Here is a 15,207-nt window from a genome sequence, read left to right as displayed (position 1 = left end):
CAGACCTAGGGCGAACCAGCTCTCTCCATTAACTAACCAGAAACGAAGAAGAAGGTGTCACGAACAGAGCTGAGATGCTTTACAAGCAGAAGCAGGTCAGAAACCTCGCTCTGATACCATGTTTTGGAGCAGCTACAGTAACCCGAACCAGTGAAGAAGGAAGAAGAAGATGAGGAAGAAGACAAGAGAAAGAGATAACAGGAGGGTTTAGTCGAAACTGATTAGTCTCCCATTCAGTCGACCCCCTAATGTTTATTAGGTTCTAATTACACTTACAAAGACTAAACCACCCTCACTTAAGTGTGGGGCAGAGTACTCTAATAAAACAGCCACATAAGCAAAGTACTTAACTGACATGAGATTACTAAACTACCCCTATTCGGCTCACTCTAACAGTATGCAAAGAAGTAGGGCACAAGAGCCATTGGAGAGAATGGTTGTTGGAGAGCGAGAGAAACCTGCTTCCAATCTTCTAGATTTCCAGAGTTCCAGATATAAGCTTTGAGTGTTTGAACAAGGATTTCAGCCTTAAACCTTGAACAGGTTTCAAACATTGAGCCTTTGAAGGGTTTCAGACTTCCAAGGTTTCGACTTCAGTTTTGATCTGTTTAAACTGGACAGGGTTTTGGCCTCATGATCAGATTACTGGGAATTTGGCTTAGGTCCGATTCAAACCAATAAGAAAATGGATCGATTTATTTTGGATTGGTCCAACCCAATAATTCTAACAGACCGTTCAAATCCGATTTGTTGAGCTTTGGATCGGATTGGACCCAATTCAAAACCGGTCCATTACCCCTAGCCATAAGCAATGACTTGCCAGCCCAGGTAGGTGCTTGTGCTGTTGCTTATTGCATCATCCTTCATTCCACTGCGTTTTTGCTAGGGTTTTCTTCATTGTTTCTGGAATTTAACTTCTAGTAAGTATGACTGTTTGCCTATGTGCTAAATAGAACCATCCAGTAACATGATGGGTGATCGACTTTATATGTATTCGTTTTTAGTACAGGTACTTTAAGTTGGTCCTACAGCTTATCTTCAAAATAAGAAACTCAGCCTAGTAATTCTTTTAAAATGTTTCATTTGGAAATTGCATTTATTCCTTTTTTGAATGGTGCAATATTAAGGTTCCTTTTTCTGTGAGAGTTTTTAAGGTTCTAGCATATTCCCTCTAGCTCACTTGCTTAGAGAACCATGTAGTCATGCAATTTTTGATACAAGTCTTTCAGCTTTCTATTCAAGCAATTGTGTATTTGGATTGTCATATGTTTTGGAATTTGGAATAGATTTTGCACACTCCTATATTTTTTCCCTGTAATCTCACTGAACTTAAATGATAATTAAATGCTCTACAGTATCCGGGTATTCTCGATTGCTGCCACTGTTTGCATTCTGCTAGTGCTTCCACTGAATTATTATGGGCAAGAGATGCATCACAAGAATATTCCTTCAGAGTCATTGGATGTATTTACCATTGCAAACGTAAAGGAAGGATCAAAATGGTAGGCTTGACACTACACTGCACCATTTAATAATGTAAAAAACTACTTCATGTGAGTTTTAAATTTAACATGACTAGTTATGTATTCATATGTTATTGGTTTAGAGTGATTTTATTTTCAGAATGGTCAATTTGGTCTGTTTTGGTTTTTATCATAAAAAATCATAATAATAATTTGAAGAAATGATTCCTTGTTGGTTGAATGGAAAATATTCAAAAACTGGGGAGGTTTTCACAGTTGCCACCCACAAACACTATTTGGTGCATATCTGCACTCAAAAACTTCTTGTATTATCGAGAGCGATAAAATTGTCATAAAATAGGCAGCAAGGATGTTTGAGGAATATCATTTTATTTAGGGGTGTAAGTGGATCGAATTTGAATCGGATCGAGCAATATTTGCATTCGAATCCGATTAGAAAATCTGATATCCGAATTCAATTCGATATCCGAGGGATATTGAAAATTAACATCTGAATTCGAATCTGATTAAATATTCGAATATTCGATTTGATTAATTAATTATTTTAGATAATTAATAAGTATATAAAATAAATATTTTATTGATATAAAGTATATAAATATATAAATTATTTATATAACTTGATTGTTATATATATTATATAAAATATGTTATATATTATATATAAGGATTAATAATCAGTCGAATTCGGATATTTATCGAATCGAATCAGGTCATATCAGAATTCGACCGATTAGATATTCGAATTATCCGAATTCGATGCGATTATGTCAAATATCGAATTCGAAATCGGATTTTCGAATACCGTTGACACCCCTAACTTTATTTGGTTGATTGAATTCGGATTTGTTTTGCAAGAATGCTAGTTTGTAATTCAGTTTGTTAACAAACTGGTTATGTCATTGATAAAAAAAAACTGTTTATGTTGGGGAACGAAATAGAAGACAACATTTTTTTTCTTTTCATTATGAAACAATTGTTATACATTATATAGGTATTGATTATAGATCCTTGGTTTTGTGTTGTGTATTTTTTTTAATTTTCTTTCTTTAGAAGAATACACACAAATAGTTTTACTGAAACATGGAACCCAACATGGATTATAGAATTGTTATTATAACTACATAGCTAAACCATCACCTAGGAAGCCATTTAGGCAAGTAGGCAACCAAGCAAGCAGTATGTTAGGTCCAGCATGAAAGCCAGCCCAAACGGCGCAACTCAGGCCCAACAGGCCCAGTTATAGCCCAGAGCACTGCACGCATCACACGCATAACACCGCCCATGAGGTTCGTGTATACACACCGTCCACATCATGGGGAACAATTAGAGTCTGTTAGAGATCATGAAGAACGGTCAGAGTTTGTTAGAGGTTGTTATCTTGTCATGCATTATAAATACCTATAAGAAACTGCGTAAAGGACATGGAATGAAATTCCATTTGTATCTCCTCTCTCTTTCTCTCTCTCTCTCTCTCCCTCTCTCTCCCTTGCTCCATTCTTTCCCTACCCCTCACATCCATTTCAGGAGGGTGAGCTCCCTCGGACCAGCTTCCGCAGTGACACGTTTCGAAGGTGGAAACCCACCAATTGGTATCAGAGCCTAGCTGCGATGCCTACTACTAGGTCTTCAGTGGCAGAAGAAAGAATCGATCACATCGAAGGAGAGGTGCGGCAAACTACCAGTGAGTTGAGAGACATTAAGGAGACACTCTTAACATTGGTCAGTCAGTTTGAACGGATGTCTGCAACATCTAGACCCACGAAAATTGAAGGATCCAGTAGCAATGGCGCCAGGAGAGGTGGAGTATTCCCGTCAAGGCCGCCAAAATTGACTTTCCACTACTTAGGTGATGACCCTGTTCCTTGGATCTATCAGGCTTAGTGTTACTTTGAATTCCATGAGGCCCCAGCTGACCAGAGAGTCTCTATCGCTGCCATTCACATGGATGGTGAAGCTATTATGTGGTACCAATGGTACCCTAAGACCCACCCATAGACCACCTGGTTGGATCTAACCGAAGCCTTACGCGTAAGGTTCAGTCCTTCTGGTTACGAGAACTTCAATGAGCCCCTCTCCGGGTGAGACAGACGGGGGCAATGAGAGAGTACTAGAAAGAATTTGAACGGTTAGCCACCCGTGTTAACGGCTGGCCAGAGGCTGCTCTAGTGGGATATTTTATAGGGGTTTTAAGGGACGACATCAGGTCGAAGTAAATACCTTGCAACCAACCACCTTGATTGCGGCAGTGGGTCTAGCAAAGCTTCAGGAAGAGAGACTGGATCGACTTAAGAAGCTTGGGAAATCCATTGGGCCTCAAGCGGGCCTAGCTCAAAAAAGTCCTTACCCCAAGACTGAGCCGAACCCTGGTCCCCTTCTTCCGACCCCAACAACTACTGGCATTAATCCTGCCCCACCCATCAAGAAAACCAGAGCACTGACCCTTCCTTATCAGAGATTGTCCTAGACGGAAATGCAGGCCAGGAGGGAGAAGGGCCTTTGCTATAATTGTGATGAGAAATTCATCTCGGGTCACAAATGCAAGGTCCAACATGTGTACCTCCTACAAGTAGAAGAAGAGGAGGAACCTGAAACCCAAACTGACGACCTTGGGGTCCAGCAGATGGAGGTGGTGCCAGAGGTGGAGTATTGCGTTATTTCCCTTCAAGCCCTGGCAGGTTACCAGGCCCCAAGAACCTTGTGGGTCCATGGGCAGATATCGGGGAAGAGGGTGGCTGTCTTGATTGATAGTGGGAGTTCTTTGAATTTCATTACTCCTGGACTAGCCCGACAACTCGGGTTAATGGTCGAGCCCAATCCACCATTTGCCATCAATGTAGTCAATGGCCACCATATCACTTGCGACGGGAGATGTAAATCGGTTGAAATGAAGATTAAGGGGTACAACTTTAGAGTGGACCTACATCCTCTAGAGTTCACAGGGGCAGACGTTGTTTTGGGCATATAATGGTTGCAGTTATTGGGCCCTGTGGTTTGTAATTGGGCCGATTTGACAATGCAATTCACCTATTAGGGAATTTCTTATACCTTAAAGGGGGTTAAGACCCAACCCATAACCACTGACAACTTGGAGGTTATACTTAAAAACTGCCAACATGGTTCTATCCCCTTACTTATGAGCATGGGCTCGATGCCTATTGGGCCTACGGTCATTCCACTCTCTGAAGACATAGGCCTTCCCCCGAACCAAGTCCAACAACTTCAGCTATTGCTTCAAGCCTACTCTGATATTTTTTAAGAACCCACTTTATTGCTCCCCCCTACGAGCTCACAATCACCAGATACTGATCCAACTCGGAGCCCCACTCGCCAATGTCAGACCCTACCACTACCCCCATTACTAGAGGGTAGAAGTGGAATGTATGGTGACTGAACTGTTACAAGGGATTTATTCGGCCCAACAGCAACCCATTCTTGTCACCCGTTATTTTGGTGAAGAAGAAAGATGGTAACTGGAGATTCTGTGTAGACTACAGAGCATTAAACGACATCAAGGTTAAGGACCGATATCCAATACCCTTGATTGAAGAGCTCTTTGATGAGTTAGGCAAAGCTAAGTATTTTTCCAAAATGGACTTGTGATCAGGCTACATCAGATTCGAGTACACCCTGAGGACGCTCACAAAATTGCATTCGGGACCTCAGACGGGCATTTTGAGTTCCTATTGATGCCTTTCGGTTTGACAAATGCACCCTCCACATTCCAAAGGCTCATGAATGAGATCTTTAAGCCTTACCTGCGCTTATTTGTGCTTGTTTTCTTTGATGATATACTTGTTTACAGCCTGAGCTGGGCCACTCATTTGGAACATTTGCAGTGTGTATTAGGCTTACTACGCCAGCATCAATTGTTTGCTAAACCTTCAAAGTGCTCCTTTGGGCAGACCCAAATCAGTTACTTGGGGCACATCATCTCTGATGGACAGGTGCGCACAGATCCAGAAAAGAAAGACTGCATGGTCACATGGGCCAGACCCAACTCTCCACAGATCCTCAGGGGTTCCTTGGACTAACCGGTTATTGCCGCCGGTTCATCAAAGGGTATGGGGTCCTTGCAGCTCCCCTCACTCGGTTGTTAAAGAAGCACTCCTTCGAGTGGGATCAGAAAGCCGAAGAGGCCTTTCAATTACTCAAGAAGGCAGTAACCAGCCCACCTTCGTTGGCCCTTCCCGATTTCAACCTAGAGTTTGTGGTGGAAGTTGATGCATTAGGTAAGGGAATAGGTGTAGTCCTAATGCAGAAGGGCCGGCCCCTGGCCTACTTCAGTAAGGCCCTCTCTCCTCCGGCTCAAGTTAAGTCTACTTAAGAGAAGGAGCTTATAGTGATTACTTAGCGGTCCAGAAATGGAGAGCATACCTCCTAGGCCGAAGGTTTATTGTTAGAACATATCACTGCAACATCAAAAACCTACTGGAGTAGCGAGTTTTGGGCCCTGACCAACACAGGTGGGCCCTACAAGTTAATGGAATTCGATTTTGTCATTGAGTATAAGCCTGGGCCCTCTAATGCCGTGGCGGATGCACTCTCCAAGGCCAATAACCTTCATGTGATGGGCTTGTCACAGCTGAATTACCGCTTGTCTGACCAACTAAGACAAGAGGCCCATGGTGACCTACACCTGGCTCAAATACGGGCCTAAATCCTTGAGGGTTCTACACTCGCTTCAGGGTACACAATAAGGAATGGTGTTCTCTTCTACAAAGGTCGTATGGTGGTGTTTAACATGTCCAAGTATCATCAGGAATTACTATGTCTATTCCATGGCTCGGCCCAAGGAGGTCATTCCGGAGCACTCCACACCTATAAACGTCTGGCAACCCATTATCATTGGAAGGGCATGAAATGTATGGTACAAGAGTTTGTTGCCCGTTGTGCTACGTGTCAACATTAGAAATATAACACTCAGACACAGGCCGGGTTATTGCAGCCTTTGCCCATACCAGAGAAAGTGTGGGAAGAAGTTACCATGGATTTTATAACTGGGCTACCCACATCCCAAGGAAAATCGGTGGTGTTGGTAGAAGTGGACTGATTAAGCAAGTATGCACACTTTATTGGCCTCTCTCGACCTTACTCAGCAGCCACAGTGGCCTAGGCCTACATCCGGGAAGTGGCCAAACTCCACAAAACACCCCACTCCATTTTAACTCACTGGAATCCCCTCTTCATGAGTACCTTTTGGAAGGCCTATTTCACAGCCCAAGGAGTTCAAATGTTGCACTCCACCAGTTACCATCCCAGACGGATGGACATTCTGAGGTGGTCAACCGTTGTTTGGAAACATATCTAAGGTGTTTTGTGGGAGATAAACCCAAACAATGGGCCCAATGGCTACCATAGGTCGAGTATTGGTTAATACCACGTTCCAGATCTCAGTCGGAACTACTCCCTTCAAGGTACTCTACGGATGTGATCCCCTATCCATCTTGCCTTATGAAACAGGTGTATTCGCATGTAGCCGAAGTTGAAGCACAACTACAGGCAAGAGATAGCACACTTAAGATCCTAAAATTCCATTTGTAATAGGCTCAACAATACATGAAGTTAGCCTATGACAAGAAACACCAGGAGTTGGAATTCTCTGTTGGGGATTGGGTTTATCTGAGGCTCCAACCATATAGACAGGCATCTCTGGCCCGGAGGACATCCCAGAAGTTATCTCCACGTTACTTTGGTCCATTTCAAGTGTCAGAGCGAATTGGGGTTGTCGCCTACCGTCTCCACTTACCTACAGAATGCAAGTTGCACCCCATCTTCCATGTTAGCCTTTTGAAGCCTTGTCTGGCTTCCACCGATGTGGTCAGCCCCATCCTTCCCCAAATCACCAAAGCTGGAGAAGTAATGTTCAAACCTCAGAGAATTAAGAATCTACGTTGGGTGTGAAGCGGTGGCAAAGTCCATAAACAAGTTCTAGTTGTTTGGCATGGCCTGCCTCAGGAAGATGCCACATGGGAAGATCACGACCAACTCCAGAAGCAGTTTCGCACAATTGACCTTGAGGACAAGGTCGTACTTGATGGAGGAGGGAATGTTAGGTCCAGCATGAAAGCCAGCCCAAACGGCGCAACCCAGGCCCAACAGGCCCAAGTTCCAGCCCAGAGCACTCCACGCATCACGTGCATAACACTGCCCATTAGATTCGTGTATACATGCCTATGCCGTCCACGTCATGGGGAATAATCAGAGTCTGTTAGGGATCGTGAAGAATGATCAGTGTTTGTTAGAGGTTGTTATCTCATCATGCATCATAAATACCTGTAACTCCTCTCTCTCTCCCTTGCTTCGTTCTTTCCCTACCCCTCACATCCATTTCAGGAGGGTGATCTCCCTCAAACCAGCTTTCCCAGTGACACGTTCCGAAGGTGGAAACCCACCACAGTAAATAATAATGCCTCCTTTCATTTCGTTGCTTACTTTTAATAGAATTTTTGTTACCTATTAAAACAAGCATATGCATAGATAAAAATGAGAATACATTAATTCCTATGCCTCTTTTTATCTTAAGCTGAAATATTTATTGAAAAATCATATCATCTTCCCTGAAAATCAGGTCATTACAGAAGCAATGAACTTATATTGCTTCCTGTCACTACTGAATTAAGTTTTCCATGAAAAAGTCTTAATGGTTGCAGTTGCACATCCTACCTGCTATAATCTGAAATAAAAAAGAAGAAAATAGAAGAGAACAAGAAGATTGAAGATGATGGAAGAAGAAGAAGTAATGGAGGAAGAGGATGGAAGAAAAGAGAAGAAAGAAGAGAGTACTTTGATCCCCTCTTCAGTCCCCCAATGTTACCTTTTATTCTTTTAATTGTAATATGAGCACAATTACATGAATACCCTTGGTAGGGGGGCCAACACTGAAGACAATAATAAAAAAAGAAAAAAAATAGCTCCACAACTAAGTCCACTACTTGCAAACATAAAACATAAACATAACTAAAGAAAGGAGTAGGAATCTGCTGAATTAAAAAATATGAAAGAAAGTAGTTTCTTTAAGAGAGAAGGAAGAGAGAAGGAGAAGAAGAGAAGAAGAGAAGTTTGAAAGAAAAGAGAGCAATAATCTGGCCGCCCCCTTCACTTATTATTTATACTAAAATAATAGAACAGTACAAAGACAACTATGCCCTTATAGAGCAGCAAAACATAAAACAGCATATATAACACACAAAAACATAATAAAATTTGGACTCACATAACTACTATGGTCCCCACCTCCTATCTAACAACTAACATAAAACATCTACTCAGAAAAACATCATAAAACTAATAAATCTTCAACACTTTCCCTCAAGTTGGGAGTAAATGTCACACATTCCCAACTTGCGTAGATCATGTTCAAGCTTGTTCTTTGCCACCCCTTTAGTGAGAACATCAGCCAGCTGCATCTCTGAAGAGATATAAGGCAAACAAACTTCTCCGGTTGTTACCCTTTCTCTTATAAAGTGTCTATCAACTTCAATGTGTTTTGTCCTATCATGCTGAATTGGATTGTGGGCAATATTGATTGCAGCCTGACTGTCACAATATAACATCATAGGTTCTTCTGTTTTCACCCCAATCTCACTCAAAAGAGATCTAACCCAAAGAAGTTCTGAGACACCATGAGCCATGGATCTATACTCAGCCTCTGCACTTGACCTTGCCACAACCGCTTGCTTCTTACTCTTCTGGAGATCAAGTTTCCACCTACAAAGGTACACACTCCTGATGTAGACCTCCTGTCATCCAAGCATCCTGCCCAGTCTGCATCTGTATAGGATTCTAGCTTCAGATTCTCATGATTTGAGAAAAGAATGCCTCTGTCAGGGTGCTTTTTCAGATATGCAAGTATTCTCTCAGTAGATTCCCAGTGCTGAACCCGAGGTGCATGCATATACTAACTCACAACACTAACAACATAAAAAATATATGGTCGTGTCATACACAAATACAGCAATCGGCCCACCAATCTTTGATATCTCCCTACATCCTCACCATCCACACAATTAATTATGTGATATGGATCAATAGAAGTGTCTGCTGGTTTGGTCCCCAGCTTCCCAGTCTCTCGTAGTAGGTCAAGTACATACTTTCTCTATGAAATGAAGATCCCATGCTTGGATCTTGCAACTTCAATCCCTAAGAAGTATTTGAGCTCACCAAGATCTTTGATATCAAATTCTTGCTGCAATGATTTTTTGAGATCATCAATCTCCTCCAGATCATTTCCTGTCACCACTATATCATCCACATAAACAATCAGAATTGCCACCAAAGAATCTCTCCTCTTCACAAAGAGGGTGTGATCAGACTATGTCTATGTGTTTCCAAAACGGATGAGTGCCCCTCTGAACCTGTGAAACCAAGCCCTAGGTGACTGTTTCAGTCCATACAGAGATTTTTTGAGTCTACACACCTTTCCTTTACCAACATTTTCATAAAAGCCTGCTGGAATGTCCATATATACCTCCTCCTGTAAGTCACCATTGAGGAAAGCATTTTTGACATCAAGTTGGAACATGGGCCATGAATAGGTGGCTGCTAGAGATAAAAGGATACGAACTGACCTCATCTTAGCTACTGGTGCAAAGGTTTCCAGATAATCAACACCATAGGTCTGAGTTTACCCTTTTGCTACCAACCTTGCCTTGTACCTCTCTATCTTGCCATCGGCTTTATACTTCACTGTGAATATCCATCGACATCCAACTGTCTCCTTGTTTGGGGGGAGATCAACTATTTCCCAAGTTTGGTTTTTGACCAAAGCATCCATCTCATCTTGCATGGCTGTTTTCCACTCAGGTTTGGAGAGAGCCTCAGTAACATTCCTGGGTATAGACACAGAATCCTGGGAAGAAAGAAAAGCACGGTAGGAGGGTGATAAGGCACTGTAGGAAAGATGGTGTGAAATGCAGTGGGCTGTACACTTTTTCTTCCCCTTATGAAGTGCAATGGGAAGATCAAGGTCAGTGGGATCAGCTACAACAATGGTGTTAGGGACAAAAACATTATCATTAGAAAACATAACAGGCTCAGGCTCAAGAGGAATGCTTGGAACTGTATCTTCCAAATCTGGAGTTTCAAAAGGACTGATAGAGAATGGTGTGGGTTGAGGATGTGTGGAGTCAACCATCATCTGTCGGCGCTGATATTGTTGTGAGGCTGCTCGTAGTGGCTCAGGTAATGAAATTGGAGGTGCAAGTGCTGGCTGAATTGATGGTGCAGGTGGTGGCTGAACTGATGGAGGCACCATAGAAATAGGAAGAGGAATAGATTGTAAGTTCTCCCCAAAACTCTCCCCCTGAGGAGAAACACTCGAGAAGAAGAATGTGGATTCAAAAAAGGTAACATCCATAGTGACAAATATTCTCCTCAAAATTGGGTCATAGCAGCAATACCCCTTTTGGTTCTGAGCATATCCAAGAAAAACACATTTCTTGGCCTTAGGATCCAATTTCTTGTGATGAGGGCCAAGAATGTGAACAAAAGAAACACAACCAAAAACCCTCAGAGGTATATGAAATATCTCTCCATCTGGAAAAAGAAGGCTAAATGGCACCTTAAACCCCAAAGTCCGTGAAGGAACACGGTTAATCAAATGCACAGTTGTAAGAATTGCATCTCCCCAGAATTGCACAGGAACTGAAGCACACACCATAAGACTCCTTGCCACCTCCACAATGTGTCTATTTTTCCTCTCAGCAATTCCATTCTGTTGCGGTGTATATGCTCAACTGCTCTGATGAACTACACCATGTTCTAAGAGATACGTGGTCAGGTCCTTCTCAAAGTACTCTCTGGTATCTGATCTAAAAGCCTTAGTTCTCACTCCAAATTGTGTGAGAACCATCTGGTGGAATTGTTGTACTAAGTTAGGAACCTCATCACGTGATCTCATCAAATATATCCAAGAATATCGGGTATAATCATCAACAAACAAGAGAAAGTAACGGAATCCTCCCATGGAAGGGATTTGATATGTCCCCCATACATCAGTGTGAACAATATGAATAGCAAAAATACTTCTTTTATTACTTGGTTTAAATGACTGCCTACAATGTTTTCCTAACTGACAACTCTCACACTCCAAAGTAGATAATTGAACAGACTCAAACAACTTTGGGAAAAGACATTTCAAAGAACTAAAAGAAAGATGTCCCAAGCGATTGTGCCAAAGCATAATCTGGTTCACTAACTCTGACCCACTACTACTACTACTGTTAACATGATAGCCCTGGTGTCTCGGAATCTCATCCAGAAGGTAGACTCCATTCACCTCACGACCACTCCCAATCATCTTCTTTGACTCTAGGTCCTACACAACACAATTACCCGGAAGAAAGGTCACTGAACAATTCAATTTTTTTGTCAAAGAACTTACAGACAGTAGGTTGGTATGAAGTCTCGGGACATGTAAAACAGAAGACAGAGTTATATCATTGGTCACTCTAACTGTCCCCTTCCCAGTAATGGGCATATGTGAACCATCTGTTGTAGAGACTCTGTCTCTACCAGAGCACAACTGATAGGAACTGAAAAAGGTAGGAGCATTAGTCATATGCTCAGATGCTCCTGAGTCTATAATCCAGGGAGGTTCCTCCTTACCTGAAGTGGATGCAAGATTTGCAGTTGCATATGAACTACCTATATGTGCAAAGGAAGTGGTGTAGTTGGCTCTTGCATTCTGCTGTCCATCTGGAAGGCTAGAGCTGGGTGAATCTTTCTTACTCATAAGCTGTCCAAACCTCTCCAATTCTGTTCTCACTACTGCTACTGTAATGGATTTCCAATCAGTTTGGGAGAGAGGGGCTGAAGAGTCTTCTGTAGTGGCTACATTTGCATTTCCCTTCTTGTTTCTTATCTGAGCAGGCATAAGATTTGGATGAAGCTTCCAACAAGTGTCCCTAGTTTGCTTGGGCTTCTTGTAATAATAACACACCAAGTCCTTATCTCTTCTTCTAGTCTCACTACTCCCCCTGTCTCCATTCGGCTTAGGTTTTGTTGTACCAACCATAGCTGACTGGTCAATCCCAAGTTGTCTCAGCATTACATTCCTCCTACTCTCCTCTCCAGAGACAAAAGCATAGGCCTGAGAGAGTGTCACACCCTCCCTAGAAAGATTATGCTGCCTAGCAATGTCAAATTCAGGGTTCAGTCTGCCAAGAACTCAAAAACCCTATTCCTCTCTACCAGTCTGTGATAAGTTGCTGCATCATTTACACTTTCCCATACCACAGTTTCTAAGTGATCTATTTCCTTCCATAGGGTTTTTAGCATAGAGAAATACACAACAAGAGGTTTTTCTCTCTGTTTCATACTTATCACCTGATTTTTTAACTGATAGGCTCTGGCTTCATTTTGTTTCTGAGAGTAGGTTTTAGTTACTCCATCTCAAATCTCCTTAGCAGTATTAGCCCATAGGAATTTTTTTGCAATATGAGGTAACATAGAATTACATAGCCAGGACATTACCATGTAATTCTCTTGCACCCATCGGGAAGAGTGTGTATCAGGTTTCTTCTCCTTAGCTGATTGTGCCCACTCCAAATAATTTGTACCCTCAAGTTTTACTGTAGTAATGGTCCCAGACCCAAAAATATCACTACTACCTCCAACACCCAGTCCCACAGTATCGGTAGATTTCATCTCGGTATTCCAACTCTCCATTTTACTTCAAATTGCTCAACAGTAAGAAAAAAATAGATTGGAGACCTTCAAAAAATAATTTAATATCACACACACAGAAACCAACCGTTCCGGAGGGAGAAAACCCTAGCTGGAGGGAAATCTCTCTTCTCCCTACGCCTCTCAACAGAGAGAAAAGTGAATCGATCACTCCGAGAGGCCTAGAAAATTCCAGAAAACAAACCGCCTTCTTCAAAAAATCAAAAGAAAACTAACATTACTTGGGCGCCCAAGATCATATCAAAAACAAAGAATCCAACTTTTCTAGGACTCTTCCCCATACTCCAGTTCTTCTTGATTTTGATGCCGAACAGTAGATCACCTTCCTGATGTCTAGATCCCACCAAAAACTCCAAGAACTGGGCAATCTATAGCAGATTGATCAGCCCTTTACTACTTCATGCATTCGGCTGATCTAGGGCTGCATGAGAATGCTTCAAGAAACCCTAGCCAATGCTCTGATACCAAGTAATTTGCTGAATTAAAAATATGAAAGAAAGTAGTTTCTTGAAGAGAGCGTTTGAGGCTCAACTATAGATGGGGGAACAACTTGTTCATGCTATAGCCTTTGTCTTTGGTATCACCTTTGAACAATAGGATAAGTAGTGAAAATTGAAGGCTTAGCAGGTGGAGGAGGAGTAGGAATGGAAGAATTAGGAGACAGAGACTTTTCCAATGGGACAGAAGAAACCATAGGGGATTCAACCCCAAGGTCAATAGGAGAAGGCAGAGGAAGTGGTGAAGCAAATGACTCAATAGAATGCTCCCCCTAAAGAGAATGACCATAAAAAGGAAGTGACTCTGCAAAGGTGACATCCATGGAGACAAAATAAGTGCCACTGGTGGGATCAAAACAACAATAACCCTTTTGTGTGGGGGATACCCTAGAAAAATGCACTTCTGAGCCCTGAGTTCAAACTTATGTCTTTGAGATCTAAGAACATGAACATAACATGTGTAACCAACGGCACGCAAAGGAATAAGAAACACTTCATCCTTAGGAAACAAGACAACAAAGGGAGATTTGAACCCAAGACTCGAGAAGGCATGCGATTAATAAGATAAGTAGCTACCATAACTGCATCACCCCAAAATCTCACTAAAACATGAGAGGCAAAAAGAATGCTCCTAGCTACTTCAACAACATTTCGACTCTTTCTCTCTTCCACTTCATTCTACTCTGGAGTATGAGGACAAAAACTCTGATGTATAACACTATAACCCCAAACCTCTCAGAATATGAAACAAGATCCTTCTCAAAATATTCTTTAGCATTGTCTAATCAAAATATCTTGATGATATTCCTTCTCAAAATATACATTGACTACTAGCTTCGATTTGTTTAGACGACTTATCCTTTGATGATATTTGGAGGAACTGGTATTCAATGGCTTCTAGTTCACTGCAGAAGGCTAAAACAAGGTTGTTTGGGCACCTCCAATTAAAAATTTTCTGAAATAAAATTCTGATTGGGGCAGTCAAGGCAACCCAGGTCCTTCTAGAATTGGAGGGGCCATAAAAAATAAGGGAACATAGTAGCACTCTATTGAGGACCGGGGGGAACGGAGACTCACTACAAGCTGAATTGTACACAGTCTTACAAGGTGTTCAGATCATAAAAGAGATGAGTTTGGAGAACCTGGTAATAGAAGGGGACTCCAAGGTGGTGGTGGGCTGGCTAAAAGATCCAAATTCAATGATATGGTTCTATAGAGATGAAATAAAGAAATTCAAAGGGCTAACACAACATATGAATTTGGTTATACAATGGGTGGGGAGGGAAGCTAATACTTTGACTGATTCTTTAGCTAAGCAAGGGTTAATGTCGTAATGCCATCAAATGTATTGGGCACACTTGTAATTTTATGCTGTTCTTTCTTTACGGGGGAGGTTGCACCTCACGCCTCCCTTTGGGGTGTGTTAATGTTGACTGAGTAGGGGTATTTTGGTCTTTATATTTATGTTTAAAGCTGCTGATGTGTAATGTTTTATTAGTGGTTGTGCGCCATACTTAAGTAGGGGCAAAGGAGTCCTT

The 15,207-nt window shown here is 41.9% G+C and overlaps 1 protein-coding gene across 9 annotated transcripts in view; it reads left to right on the top strand.

Annotated features, from left to right (window-relative positions):
- LOC104589141 (hyperosmolality-gated Ca2+ permeable channel 2.1-like) overlaps positions 1 to 15,207 on the top strand; it is a 126,543-nt gene that overhangs the window by 7,385 nt on the left and 103,951 nt on the right. For all 9 annotated transcript variants that reach the window (XM_088888381.1, XM_088888377.1, XM_088888384.1 and 6 more), the window contains one exon: positions 1,356 to 1,502. In XM_088888381.1, coding sequence (XP_088744507.1) covers positions 1,356 to 1,502 — 147 coding nt within the window. The remainder of the gene's footprint in view (positions 1 to 1,355; positions 1,503 to 15,207) is intronic.

The sequence above is a fragment of the Nelumbo nucifera genome, chromosome 5, assembly GCF_055504915.1.
Source record: "Nelumbo nucifera cultivar China Antique chromosome 5, China Antique-T2T, whole genome shotgun sequence".
Lineage (NCBI taxonomy): Eukaryota > Viridiplantae > Streptophyta > Magnoliopsida > Proteales > Nelumbonaceae > Nelumbo > Nelumbo nucifera.
This window is presented reverse-complemented; position numbering and strand designations above follow the sequence as displayed.